The sequence below is a fragment of the Cherax quadricarinatus genome, chromosome 14 (genome assembly GCF_038502225.1).
Source record: "Cherax quadricarinatus isolate ZL_2023a chromosome 14, ASM3850222v1, whole genome shotgun sequence".
Taxonomy (NCBI): domain Eukaryota; kingdom Metazoa; phylum Arthropoda; class Malacostraca; order Decapoda; family Parastacidae; genus Cherax; species Cherax quadricarinatus.
In genome coordinates, this window is record NC_091305.1 from 11,648,386 (window position 1) to 11,663,385 (window position 15,000).

At 39.6% G+C, this 15,000-nt stretch overlaps 1 protein-coding gene across 2 annotated transcripts in view; it reads left to right on the forward strand.

Moving 5' to 3' along the window:
• LOC128698663 (MAM and LDL-receptor class A domain-containing protein 2-like) overlaps positions 1–15,000 on the forward strand; it is a 382,606-nt gene that overhangs the window by 72,573 nt on the left and 295,033 nt on the right. For both annotated transcript variants that reach the window (XM_070084851.1, XM_070084850.1), the window contains exons 19-20: positions 1,345–1,557; positions 3,829–3,951. In XM_070084851.1, the coding sequence (XP_069940952.1) occupies positions 1,345–1,557; positions 3,829–3,951 (336 nt within the window). The remainder of the gene's footprint in view (positions 1–1,344; positions 1,558–3,828; positions 3,952–15,000) is intronic.

Here is a 15,000-nt window from a genome sequence, read left to right on the forward strand (position 1 = left end):
TAAACAAAGGGAGGAGGAAGTTAGGGTGAGATATAAGCAACTATTGGCAGAAAGTATGAGTAGTGCAAGTATGAGTAGTGGGGGGAAGGGGTTGAAGAGGGATGGGATAGTTTTAAAAATGTAGTATTAGAATGTGGGGCAGAAGTTTGTGGCTATAGGAAGGTGGGTGCAGGAGGAAAGAAGAGTGGTGAAATGATGAAGTAAATGGTGTGATAAAAGAGAAAAAGGTAGCTTATGAGAGGTTTTTACAAAGCAGAAGTGATGTAAGAAGAGCAAAATATATAGAGAGTAAAAGAAAGGTGAAGAAAGTTGTGAGAGAGTGCAAAAAGAGCAAACGATAGAGTGAGAGAGACACTGTCAAGAAATTTTGCCGAGAATAAGAAAAAAAATTTGGAGCTTCTACAAGTTAAGAAAGCCTAGGGAACGAATGGATTTGTCATTTGAAAACAGAGTAGAGGAATTAATAGATGGGGATCTGGAGGTATTGGGTAGATGGCGGGAATATTTTGAGGAGCTTTTAAAAGTCAGTGAAGAAAGGGAGGCAGTAATTTCATGTACTGGCCAGGGAGGTATAACATCTTTTAGGAGTGAAGAAGAGCAGGGTGTGAGCGTGGGGGAGGTGCGTGAGGCATTATATAGAACGAAAGGGGGTAAAGTAGCTGGTACTGACGGGATCATGACAGAAATGTTAAAAGCAGGGGGAGTTATAGTATAGGAGTGGTTGGCGACCCCTACCCTGCCTTCTCTCTATTACACCCTTAAAGGGGGTAAAGTAGCTGGTACTGACGGGATCATGACAGAAATGTTAAAAGCAGGGGGAGTTATAGTATAGGAGTGGTTGGCGACCCCTACCCTGCCTTCTCTCTATACACCCTTCAAATCACCCTATTTTGCTCCAACCTCTCTAAATGTTTAAGCCACCTCAACAACATCTTCCCCTCAGCCCTTTATCTCCAAACTACGAATTCTCTGCATAGTATTTACACCACACAGTGCCTTCAGACAAGATATCTCCACTGCTTCCAAGCTCCTCCTTGCTGCAACAGTTACAACAAATGCTTAACACTCATATAAGTGTTGGTTTTACTATATTCTTATACATTCCCGTATCTCCTATATCCGATAAAATGAGCCTCATTATCCTTATAAAAACTCTTAACTACTTTCAGTAATATACCACCTATTATGTGCTGTATATATTATTTTGTTATACTGTCTTTTTTTTCTCTCTACTTTTCATAAGTAATGAAATTAAATATTTATATTAATTAACATACGAGGAATTACTAAATCTATTTGATCTGAAATTCATTAGATTTTTACAAGGACATCTTCACCTTTTAGATGAGTTTTGGCCTACGCAACACATAGACTGGGTTGCTCATGGTGAAATGGGGGAGAAATGGAATCTTATGAAGTTCTTCATTCCAAACACTACAGTATCCACTCAGTTCATTGTTTTTGAGGCCGTTGTTAACACTAAAACGGTTGATAATGGCCACACAGCTATTGATGATTTCCTCCTTTTGGATGGAACCTGCTCATCGGCAGGATTTGGTATGTAAATATATATATATTATTTGAGTGTACGTTTATTTATTTCTAGCCTTGTGAGTTTTGCTGAGAATAGGAAAAGCAATTGATGTGAGATAAATAAGTTAAGAAAGTCTATGGGACGAATGGATTTGATAGTTAAAAATAGGATAGGGGAGTTAATAGATGGGGAGTTGGATGTATTGGGAACATGGCGGGAATATTTTGAGGCGCTGTTGATGAAGAAAGGGAGACAGCAATTTCATGCACTGACCAGAGAAATACAGTATCTTTAAGGAGTGAAGAAGAGCCAGATGTGAGTGTGGGAGAAGGTGCACGAGGCATTGGGTAGAATGAAAAGGGGTACAGCAGCTGGAACTGATGGGATCGTAACAATAATGTTAAAAACAGGGGATAATACAGTTTTGGAGTGGTTGGTACTTTTATTTAATAAATGTATGAAAAAGGGAAAAGTACCTAGGGACTGGAAGAGTGTATGTATAATTCCTTTTAATAAAGGGAAAGGGGACAAAAGAGATTGTAAAAATTATAGGGGAATAAGTTTACTGACTATACCAGGTAAACTGTATGTTATGTTATTATTGAAAGAATAAGAGGTTAGACAGAGCAGGATTGCAGATGAACAAGGATAAAGGTAGGGAGGTTTTCCTTGCATTTATGGATTTAGAAAACTCTTATGATAGGGTGGGCAGAGGAGCAATGTGGCAGATGTTGCAAGTGTTTGGAATAGGTAGTAAGTTAGTAAATGCTGTAAGGAGTTTTTATGAGAATAGTAAGACTCAGTTTAGGGTGTGTGTAGGAGAGAGGGAGATTACTTTTCAGTAAAAGTAGGTCTTAGACAAGGATGTGTAATGTCACCATGGTTGTTTAACATATTTATAGATGGGGTTGTAAAAGAAGTAAATTCTAGGGTGTTCGGGAGAGGGGTGAGATTAAATTATGGTGAATCAAATGCAAAATGGGAGTTGACACAGTTACTTTTTGCTGATGATACTGTGCTTTTGGGGGATTGTAAAGAAAAGTAGCAAAGGTTAGTGGATGAGTTGGGAGGATGTGTAAAGGTAGAAAGTTGAAAGTGAACGTAGATAAGAGTAAGGTAATGAGGGTATCAAACGATTTAGATAAAGCAAAATTGAATATCACGTTGGAGGGAGGAGTATAGAAGAAGTGAATGTTTTCAGATATTTGGGAGTTGACGTGTCAGTGGATGGGTTTATGAAGGATGAGGTTAACCATAGAATTAGTGAAAGGAAAAAAAGGTGAGTGGTGCGTTGAGGTATCTGTGGAGACAAAATATGTTATCTATGGAGGCAAAGAATGGAATGTAGGAGAATATTGTGGTACCAACACTCTTATATGGGTGTAAAGCATGGGTTGTAAATGCTGCAGCGAGGAGGCGTTGGAGATGTTATGTCTAAGGGCAATGTGTGGTGTAAATATTACGCAGAGAATTCGTAGTGTGGAAATTAGGAGGTGGTGTGGAATTGCTAAAAGTATTAGTCAAGGCTGAAGAGGGGCTGTTGAGATGGTTTGGTCATTTAAATAGAATCGAGCAAAGTAGAATGACATGGAGAGCGTATAAATCAGTAGGGAAAGGAAGGCGGGTTTGGAGTTGGCCCTGAAAAAGTTGGAGAGAGGGGGTAAAGGAGGTTTTGTGTTTGAGGGACTTAGACTTGCAGCAAGCGTGCATAAGCACGTTGGATTGGAGTGAATGGAGATGAATGGTTTTTGGGACCTGACGAGCTGTTGGAGTGTGAGCAGGGTAATATTTTGAGAAGGGATTCAAGGAAACCGGTGATCCGGACTCGAGTCCTGGAAGTGGGAAGTACAATGTCTGTACTTTAAAGGAAGGGTTTGGGATAATGGCAGTTTGGAGGGACATCTGAACTGTCGTATCTGAGCGCCTCTGCATAGACAGTGATTATGAGTGATGGTGAAAGTGTTGAATGACGATGAAAGTTTTTTCTTTCTTTTTGGGATTTGTTTTTGGGTCACCCTGCCTTGGTGGGAAATGGCCGACGTGTTTATATATACTATATAATATATATATATATATATATATATATGTGTATATGTATATATATACTATATAATATATATACATTATATATATATTTATATTATATTATATATATATATATATAATGTATATATATATATATATATATATATATATATATATATATATATATATAATCTCCGAATAAAATAAAATTTACCCTATAAATTTAGTTGTAGTGCAGATATACATATTTTCCAATATGCTTTCACCAGGTGCTGACTGCGACTTTGAAGCCTCGGATAAATGTGAATATTCTGTCTTTACTGAAATGGGTGGTCCTGGATGGTCTTGGGGAGCAGGAGCTGCCTATGGGCCTGAAATTGATCACACTTATGGTACGTATTTAAAAAAAAAATAATGCAGATGTGCAAATGGCAGCGTTACTTGTGTTTTTCACATAACATATTTGAGATATACCAATCTGGGTTTACTGTGCCTAAGAAAGTAAGGCCTTGAATTAGGATGATTAATGAAATTCTTTTTTTTTTCTCTATATTAAAATATGTGTATTCTAAGCTAAATATACTTGTCAGTCTTCAGGAGTCGAAGTTGAAAATTAAAATGAAAATGTTTATTTCCTTGCAATGCTTAATATGTGTGGTTTACATATTATAAAATATTAATTACAAAGAAGGCCATTAGTGGTCAGTGGTCAGTCGTCACGTGAGGTCACAGACCCTGAGCTGCTTTGGGGATTAGCTTGGACGGTTACAAAGCATGGCTTGCTTCTGCAGTGTTTTAAAAATTGAGGTTGGAGAGTTGAAGGAGGAGGTCTTGCTTCTCCAGGAGGAGATTAGGAGGCTGAAGGTCCACCTCAATGGGTCTGGGAGAGAGTGTGAGGTGGCTGGAGTTGTGGGGAATGAGGCTTCTAGCAGTGAGGTGCAGTCTGTCTCTCGCTGTGAGGAGGCTGTAGTTGGGGAGGTAGCAACGGATACCAGCAGTGAGGTGCAGTCCAGCACCTGCTACAAGTGGCGAGTGGTTCACAGTAATGGGAGGCGCATCAGAGTAAGGAAAGTTAAGAGTGAAGATCTGAAGGTAGGAAATGGCTTCTCTGTTCTTCAGGATGAATGTACTTCAGTGGCCAGTGAAGGTAAGGGTACTACTGCCCCTGCTAATGGAGGTAAGCACATTCTTGTGGTTGGTGACTCTCAGGTAAGATATATTGACCGTGCATTTTGTAATAGGAATAAGAAGATGAGAGATAGAGTGTGCTTCCCTGGAGCTGGTGTTGGGGACATTGTCAACAGGCTGGATAATATCATGTCAGGTAATGGGAACAAGCCCATTATCTGTCTCAGTGCTGGTGGAAATGATATTGGGAAGGGTAGGAGAGAAGAGCTGCTAGATAAGTACAGGTCAGCTATAGATTTCATTAAGTCTAAGGGAGGGATCCCAATCATATGTAGCATCTTGCCTAGAAGGGGAGTAGGAAATGAATGGTTGTCTAGGGCAATTGGTGTAAATTGCTGGCTAGACAGATACTGCAAGGAACTTGCAATCCCATTCATTGACAACTGGAACAACTTTTATGGCAAACATGATATGTATGCAAGGGATGGGGTACATCTCTCTGGGGCTGGGGTGGTAGCACTTGCAGACTCGATTGAGAAGGCCATTGGTGAAATGCCTATGATTTTAAACTGATGGAAGATAGAGGTATGGGTGTGTGTGGGAAACAAGCAGGTTGCAACACTTGGGTTGGAAACAGTAAATGTATAAAAGGCATTCAGCATAAAGTTATAAATAAAGACAATAGATCAGGTCAGCAAACAAAGGGGGACAGCAGAGGGCAGCAAGGGACTAGCTCCCTTAAGGTTTACTATACTAATAGCAGGAGTGTAAGAAATAAGATAGATGAGCTAAGATTAATTGCAAGTGCAGGAAACATAGATATTATTGCTATAACAGAGACCTGGCTCAATCTGAAAGATAGAGAGATGCCCTCTGAATGTCACATACAAGGCTATAAATTATTCCACACTGACAGGGTCAACAGGAAAGGTGGTGGAGTAGCGATGTATGTCAGAGACAATTTAAATTGTTGTGTTAGACAAGATATTAAATTAGAAGCGTCAGCCACTGAATCTGTTTGGTTACAGCTTCTCGAGGGCCGAGAAAAACTAATTTTGGGTGTGACTTACAGGGCCCCAAATCTTGATAGGGAGTGCAGTAAACTTCTATGGGACGAAATTCGTAAGGCATCTACATTTGACAGGAAATTTAGAGTCAGGTGACTTTCTTGATACGATCCAGGATTGTTTTTTAAAACAGTTTGTGACAGAGCCAACTAGGGGAAATAACCTCCTTGACTTGGTTCTTGCCAGTAGGGAAACACTAATTAATAATCTTGAGGTTAATGATGAGCTTGGGGAAAGTGATCACAAATCATTCAGTTTTAATATATCATGGAATTCCCCTAATAATGGCAATCAAGTCTCCGTCCCTGACTTTCGCTTGGCTGATTTCATAGGATGAAAAATTACTTAGGTGGGCTGAACTGGAATGACCTGACTAAGGGTCAGGTAGGTGGTGATGGTTGCCGATATGATGATTTCCAGGGCATAGTTCTAGCTGCTCAGTCAAATTATGTTCCAAATAGGGAAATCAGATCAAACAAAAATGATCCTAAATGGATGAACAATAGATTAAAATATCTGATTGGTCAAAAGAGAGGCATATATAGGCAAATCAAAAGAGGAGAGGGGCAATTAAGAAATCGATATATTCAATTAAAGAGAGAAATAAAAAAGGGAATTAGAAAAGCAAAAAGAGATTATGAGGTTAAAGTTGCAAGAGAATCGAAGACTAACCCAAAAGGATTCTTTCAGGTATACAGAAGTAAGATCAGGGACAAGATAGGCCCACTCAAAAGTTCCTCGGGTCAGCTCACTGACAGTGATAAGGAAATGTGTAGAATTTTTAACACATACTTCCTCTCAGTTTTTACACAGGAGGATACCAGCGATATTCCAGTAATGATAAATTATGTAGAACAGGACGATAATAAACTGTGCACGATTAGGGTCACAAGTGACATGGTCCTTAGGCAAATAGATAAATTAAAACCTAACAAATCCCCAGGCCCTGATGAACTGTATGCAAGGGTTCTAAAGGAATGTAAAGAGGAGCTTAGCACACCTTTGGCTAATCTTTTCAACATATCACTACAAACTGGCATGGTGCCAGATAAGTGGAAAATGGCAAATGTGATACCTATTTTCAAAACAGGTGACAGGTCCTTAGCTTCGAACTATAGACCAATAAGCCTAACCTCCATAGTGGGAAAATTTATGGAATCAATAATTGCCGAGGCAGTTCGTAGCCACCTTGAAAAGCATAAATTAATCAACGAATCTCAGCATGGTTTTACAAAGGAGCGTTCCTGCCTTACGAATTTATTAAATTTTTTCACTAAGGTATTTGAGGAGGTAGATCATGGTAATGAATATGATATTGTGTATATGGACTTCAGTAAGGCTTTTGACAGGGTCCCACATCAGAGACTATTGAGGAAAATTAAAGCACATGGAATAGGAGGAGAAATTTTTTCCTGGATAGAGGCATGGTTGACAAATAGGCAGCAGAGAGTTTGCATAAATGGGGAGAAATCAGAGTGGGGAAGCGTCACGAGCGGTGTTCCACAGGGGTCAGTGTTGGGCCCCCTGCTGTTCACAATCTACATAAACGACATAGATGAGGGCATAAAGAGCGACATCGGCAAGTTTGCCGATGACACCAAAATAGGCCGTCGAATTCATTCTGACGAGGACATTCGAGCACTCCAGGAAGATTTGAATAGACTGATGCAGTGGTCGGAGAAGTGGCAGATGCAGTTTAATATAGACAAATGCAAAGTTCTAAATGTTGGACAGGACAATAACCATGCCACATATAAACTAAATAATGTAGATCTTAATATTACGGATTGCGAAAAAGATTTAGGAGTTCTGGTTAGCAGTAATCTGAAACCAAGACAACAGTGCATAAGTGTTCGCAATAAAGCTAATAGAATCCTTGGCTTCATATCAAGAAGCATAAATAATAGGAGTCCTCAGGTTGTTCTTCAACTCTATACATCCTTGGTTAGGCCTCATTTAGATTATGCTGCACAGTTTTGGTCACCGTATTACAGAATGGATATAAATTCTCTGGAAAATGTACAAAGGAGGATGACAAAGTTGATCCCATGTATCAGACTGGTGGCCTGGTGGTTAACGCTCTCGCTTCACACGGCGAGGGTCTGGGTTCGATTCCCAGCCAGAGTAGAAACATTGGACGTGTTTCTTTCAACCTGTTGTCTATGTTCCCCATCAGTAAAATGGGTACCTGGGTGTTAGTCGACTGGTGTGGGTCGCATCCTGGGACACTGACCTAAGGAGGCCTGGTCACAGACCGGGCCGCGGGGGCGTTGACCCCCGGAACTCTCTCCAGGTAAACTCCAGGTATGAGGATAGACTAAGGGCCCTGAAACTGCACTCTCTAGAAAGACGTAGAATTAGGGGGGATATGATTGAGGTGTATAAATGGAAGACAGGAATAAATAAAGGGGATGTAAATAGTGTGCTGTAAATATCTAGCCTAGACAGGACTCGCAGCAATGGTTTTAAGTTGGAAAAATTCAGATTCAGGAAGGATATAGGAAAGTATTGGTTTGGTAATAGAGTTGTGGATGAGTGGAACAAACTCCCAAGTACAGTTATAGAGGCCAGAACGTTGTGTAGCTTTAAAAATAGGTTGGATAAATACATGAGTAGATGTGGGTGGGTGTGAGTTAGACCTGATAGCTTGTGCTACCAGATCGGTTGCCGTGTTCCTCCCTTAAGTCAATGTGACCTGACCTGACTAGGTTGGGTGCATTGGCTTAAGCCGGTAGGAGACTTGGACCTGCCTCGCATGGGCCAGTAGGCCTTCTGCAGTGTTCCTTCGTTCTTATGTTCTTATTAGCATCCCTAGGCATTTCGGGCAGATAATCCTAAGTCTTACTCTATATTGACACAGGTTATGGAGCATACTGATATAAATGTTAGGTAACTGCAGTGATTAATTAGATTTATAATAGTGAGGCAGTACAAAACATACAACAATATTACAATTAGTAAATTTAGTAATGGGAATGAACCATACCCCCGGCCGGGATTGAACCCGCGGTCATAGAGTCTCAAAACTCCAGCCCGTCGCGTTAGCCACTAGACCAGCTAGCCACAATAAGATTCATCCAACTAGGTACATTTCTACACCATAGGAAAGTTAGCACAGGCACCTCTGTGACCACAAACGCAAGTTTTTACAGACGAATCTCCAGCTAGCGTGGCCGTGACGAACTCTAGCTCAAGTCCCTTCACTGCCGTCAACATGACTCAAGAAATCGTAATGACACGATTGCAAATAAACCATACCCCCGGCCGGGATTGAACCCGCGGTCATAGAGTCTCAAAACTCCAGCCCGTCGCGGGTTCAATCCCGGCCGGGGGTATGGTTTATTTGCAATCGTGTCATTACGATTTCTTGAGTCATGTTGACGGCAGTGAAGGGACTTGAGCTAGAGTTCGTCACGGCCACGCTAGCTGGAGATTCGTCTGTAAACACTTGCATTTGTGGTCACAGAGGTGCCTGTGCTAACTTTCCTATGGTGTAGAAATGTACCTAGTTGGATGAATCTTATTGTGGCTAGCTGGTCTAGTGGCTAACGCGACGGGCTGGAGTTTTGAGACTCTATGACCGCGGGTTCAATCCCGGCCGGGGGTATGGTTTATTTGCAATCGTGTCATTACGATTTCTTGAGTAATGGGAATGGTTTTGTCTTGGCATGGTACACAGTTTCTGTTAAAGCTCCTACACTGGGGTATCTCAGGCAAACTTAGGACTAACTGAAGATTTATTAGACAACAGATATATTAGGAATTTTATGTTTATAGTTTTTTGGGTGAGTGTAAGTGTAGATTACGGAGAATTACAGATATCGAGAGTAAGTCTATTTTGTTTTGGATGTGTTCATGATACAAAAAGATAAAAGGTGGTTTTCACATTATTAGCTGATGATGAGGTGTGTTAGGGAGATAAGATTTTTTTTTAACAAGTTTTGAAAATGGTGGTTGAGTCTGCAGTTTTAGTTTTCAGGCAGGGAGTTCCAGATTTTAGGCCTTTTTATGTACATCGAAGTTTTGAAGAGATCTAGCTGGACACGAGGAATGTCATAGAGATTTTTGTGTCTGGTGTTGTGGCTATGGGTCCTGCTGCAACTATCAACAAATTGTTTTAGTTCAGGGTTTATTATTAGATTTTATGGTTCTGTAAACGTAGGCTGCACAGTAGTAAGTATGAATGTTTTGTACAGAGAGTAAGTTTAGGTCTTCGAAGAGTGGGGGGGGGGAAGGGGGTGTTCTCTGGTATTGGATTACGTGGTAATTTTTATTGCAGCATTTTGTTAGGTTATTATTGGGGCTTTATGTGGGTTGCCGCTGTTCACCCTCAAGCACAAATAGCATAGGTTAGGTAGGGATAGATGAGTGAATAATATAGTGTGAGTAGGACTGATTGTGGTACGTAGTAGCATATCTTTGAGAGGATCCCAACAGCTTTGGATACTTTTTTGCTAGGTGTTGGATATGGGTGTTGAATTTCAGGTTGCTGTCAAGGTTCAGACCCAGGAATTTGACCTCATTATGTTTAGTAATAAGAGTGTTGTCGATCGTAATGTTCAGTTGGGCATCACCTCTTCTGCCCCCATACATAATTTAGAAGGTTTTGTTAATATTTAGTGTAAGTTTATTGGCAGTCATCCAGGTCGATATTTTTACTAGTTCTTCATTAACACTAGTGTTGAGTGAGGCAAGATTAGGGTGGGAGATGACCTAAGTCGTGTCATCTTTAAGGTGTTAAGATACAGTTGGAAGATCATTGATGTAAAGAGGAAGAGCAGGGGACCAAGGACACTTCCCTGTGGCACTCCTGTATCCAGTGGTCTTGTTGATGAGGTTGTGTCCTTAATAGAGACGTATTGATGTTTGTTAGTAAAGTAGGATTTGAGATATGTAAGTGTGTGGCCTCTTATACCTTAATGATCAAGTTTGTGGAGTAGGGTGCGGTCGTTGGGGCAAAACAATCATATATATATATATATGTGTCCATGTATCTAAGATTGACACTTTGCTCTTCGGATTTGAAGGAAGGAGCACCGATTACTTTGTCTTCCCGAACCACCACTTGCTGACAGCTAGTAAAGAGAGAAGGGAGGGGGAGGGTTAGGCTCCTCCTTTAGGCTTAGTTTTTTTCTAACGGCCCAGTCTTATGATTTTTCATGAGTATTAACAGTCATTCAAATCGTATATCCTGATTTTTTTTATAAATATTAACTGAGAAATAAAAACATGAAAAGCAAAAGTTGATTTTTATATACATTATTACGCAATAAAGAAATAACATACAGCTTCCCAAAAACAATATTTTTTTAGCAATTAAAAAGTAAAAAAAAATCCCGAAAATGGAGAACCGAAAGTGTCAAGATTGTCTCGAATATTCCTCCCTGGAGCGTTGTATAGTCCTTTCGGGTTTAGCTCCTTAATTAATTTAAATAATAATCAACAAGAATTTCTTAGAAAATTCGTAAACAACTATAAACAATAGCGAGACTCTGTGAATATAATCTTGTAGAACAGGCATTTATCTATAATATTTCCAAAATTCAAGTTTGTTGCTCCATAAAATTATGAATTAAATATATGAAGACTCAATTGTTGTTCACACGTAGAAGTATTTTATAAGATTATTTCTCATATTTGCTATCCCCCCCCCAAAAAAAAATTATGCTAATTTTCAGAGGGACCTACCCTAACTAATGCAAAATTTATGCAAATAGAAGCTTGTAAGGTTGCTTGGTTTATAAGGTTTAAGGCTTATCATTCATGAAGTTTTCCTTAGGCTACATGTCTTCCATAACTTTCCAAACCTAAGATATATCTGTATTGAAAGTTTGAAAACAACCAGAGAAGGATTTCTGGGGTTATCGCCCAAGAATCAAATCAGGGAATGATCTATTATATAACACTGACCAGTGGGCTACTGTACATGTCAGTAGCTGCATGAACCTTTCCCTAGTTACAGTACACCAGTGTTGAAAATTTAAAGCTAATCAAATGAGGTATTCTCTAATTATATACGAAAATTTCAAGCTAACGATGTAAGGCACCACTGGAGGTACCAGTTTAGAATTGTAAGTTTTCATAAATGCATATTGGTTCTGTACTCCGATAGACAGTATTACCAAGAATTGGCCTTGATTCTGGTGAAGTGCTCTTGATCCGAGAAATTGGAAGTATCCTCCCCTTCCTTGGCCTAAACTTGACTTACTTTCCATTCAACAGTCCTGATTACCTTTATGGGTTTGGCGTTTCTCTTGTTAATAATAGCAATTATAATACCAAAAATTTCGTAGGTCCTTATTTATAAGTAGGTACAAAGCGATAATCAGTGTTTAAGCAAAGTGTTGACGATTAATTAAGACTTTAGACATATGCATACACCTATACCTGGAAAATAATTGCAAATGCAACAAATGTACAGAGAACTTTCACGGCACACATAAGTACGATAAAGCACCTAAATTACTGAGAACGGTTGAAGTTCCTTGATTTATATTCCCTGGAACGCAGGCGAGAAAGATACACGATAATATACACTTGGAAAATCCTAAAAGGGTTAGTACCAAACTTCCACACAAAAATCAATCCCTACAAAAGCAAAAGACTCGGCAGAAGATGCAACATTCTCCCAATGAAAAGCAGGGGCGCCGAGTACACTAAGAGGCAACACAGTAAGTGTCAGGGACCCAAGACTGTTCAACTGCCTCCCCGCATACATAAGGGGGATTACAAATAGACCCCTGGCTGTCTTCAAGAAGGCACTGTACAGACACCTGAAGTCGGTATCTGATCAGCCGGGCTGTGGTTCATATGTCGATTTACGTGCTGCCAGCCGTAACAGCCTGCTTGATCAGACACTGATCCACCACGATGTCTGGTCTCAGACCGGGCAGCGGGAGCGTTGACCCCCGAAACCCTCTCCAGGTATTATATATATATATATATATATATATATATATATATATATATATATATATATATATATATATATATATATATATATATATATATATATATATATATATATATATGCAATAAGATCACGTAAACAGGTGATATCACAATATGCAAAACAACCACTGTGAAAGAATAGTGAAATTCCAAGCGCTTTTCGTAGCCTATGTTAGGTCCTTAATTGATTATGCTGCTCCCATGTGATAATAGCTAGAGAAAGTTCTCTCCGACCCTTGGAGTTAATGCAAAATGAAGCTCTCAGAATTATTCATGGGGTGTCCCAAATCTACAAAGGTTCTTAATATGAGGAAGGAGCTTGGTATTTCTAGTATCAGTGATAGGATTGTTGAGATTAACACTGTACTCGGTATTAGAATGTTAAGAAATGAACCAGACACTGTCACAGTGAATCTTACCAAGTGTCTAGAGGTAAATACACACAGATCTAAATGGATTCTGAAAACGTGCAATTGCATTATGTTTTATAGCCTGCATGAACTGTATCACTGTAGGCAACAAGAACATTTCTCCCCTCAAAGTTTATTCTCTATAAGGATTACAATGCTGAGTTTACAGAAATTTGGTTATTGTTTGGTTTACATGTAGTAAAATTGTGATTACAGAGTGTACCACTAGAACGCTTAGCATGGCTAGGCATTTCGGGCATACTTAGTTTTATTCTTAATTGTAAAATATTACAAATTATGAGGTAAGTTGGTATTATGGCTAAGTGACTAAATACTAGTTTGTGAGTTTAGCAATGTGAATGCTTTTGTTTTGGCACAGTATGTAGTTTCAGTATTGGAGTATCACAGGATTCATTATTTTAAGACTGAGATTAATATTTCTGTTTATGGTCAAATGAGTGAGCGAGTGTAAGTGTGAACCACCAGGTGGTATTCGTGTAGTTAGTTGACGGGGTGTATCAGGGAGATAAGATGTTTTCTAATGGTAGTTTTGAAGGTGATGAATGTGTCTGTAGTTCTAGAGTTCTCAGGTAGGGTATTCCAGATTTTAGGGCCTTTGACATACATTGAATTTTTGTAAAGGTTTAGTCGGACACGGGGAATGTCGTAGAGATGTTTGTGTCTGGTGTTATGCCTGTGGGTTCTGTCACAACTATCAAGAAAGCGTTTTAGGTCAAGGTTGATATTAGAGTTTAAGGCCCTGTAGATATAGATTGCACAGTAGTAAGTGTGGATGTACTGAACTGGGAGTAAGTTTAGATCTTTGAAGAGTGGGGGGGTGTGCTGCCAGGGATGGGATTTAGTGATTATTCTTACTGCAGCTTTTTGTTGGGTTATTATTGGCTTTAGGTGTGTTGCTGCAGTTGATCCCCAAGCACAAATAGCATAGGTGAGGTATGGATAAATAAGTGAGTGGTATAGTGTGAGAAGGGCATTTTGCGGCACCTAGTATCGTATCTTGGAGAGGATCCCAACCGTTTTGGATACTTTTTTGGCTATATGCTGGATATGGGTGCTGAAATTCAGGTTGTTGTCAAGGTATAAGCCTAGGAATTTTCCCCCATTATTTCTGGTAATTAGAGTGTTGTCAATCTTAATGTTAATTTGTGCATCTCCTGCTCTGCTACCAAACATAATATAGTAAGTTTTGTCAGTGTTAAGCGTAAGTTTATTGGCTGTCATCCAAGTCGATATTTTAATCAGCTCCTCATTCACAATGGTGTTGAGGGTGGCAAGATTAGGGTGAGAGATGACATAAGTCGTGTCATCAGCAAAGAGAATGGGTTTCAGGTGTTGGGATACGTTTGGAAGGTCATTGATGTATATGAGGAAGAGCAGGGGACCAAGGACACTTCCCTGCGGAACTCCAGTATCAAGTGGCCGTGTTGATGATGCCGTGTCTTTAATGGTGACGTACTGATACCTATTAGTAATGTAAGATTTGAAATAAGCAAGTGCATGGCCTCTTATACCGTAGTGGTCAAGTTTGTGGAGTAGGATTTCGTGGTTTACTGTGTCAAAAGCTTTTCTTAGGTCAATAAAAATTCCTAGTGGATATTCCTTATTTTCCAATGCTGTGTAAAGCAGATCTAGCATTTTTATGATTGCATCATTAGTGCTTTTATTTTTCCTGAATCCAAACTGGCAGGGGTTGAGTATGTTTTGAGCCGTTATAAATGAATACAGTCTCCTGTGCACGAGTTTCTCAAAGATTTTGGATAGCAATGGTAAGTTAGATATTGGCCTATAGTTGTTTAAGTCTGTAGGGTCACCACCTTTATGTATTGGTGTAACCCTTGCCATCTTGAGTAGTTTCGGGAAGGTG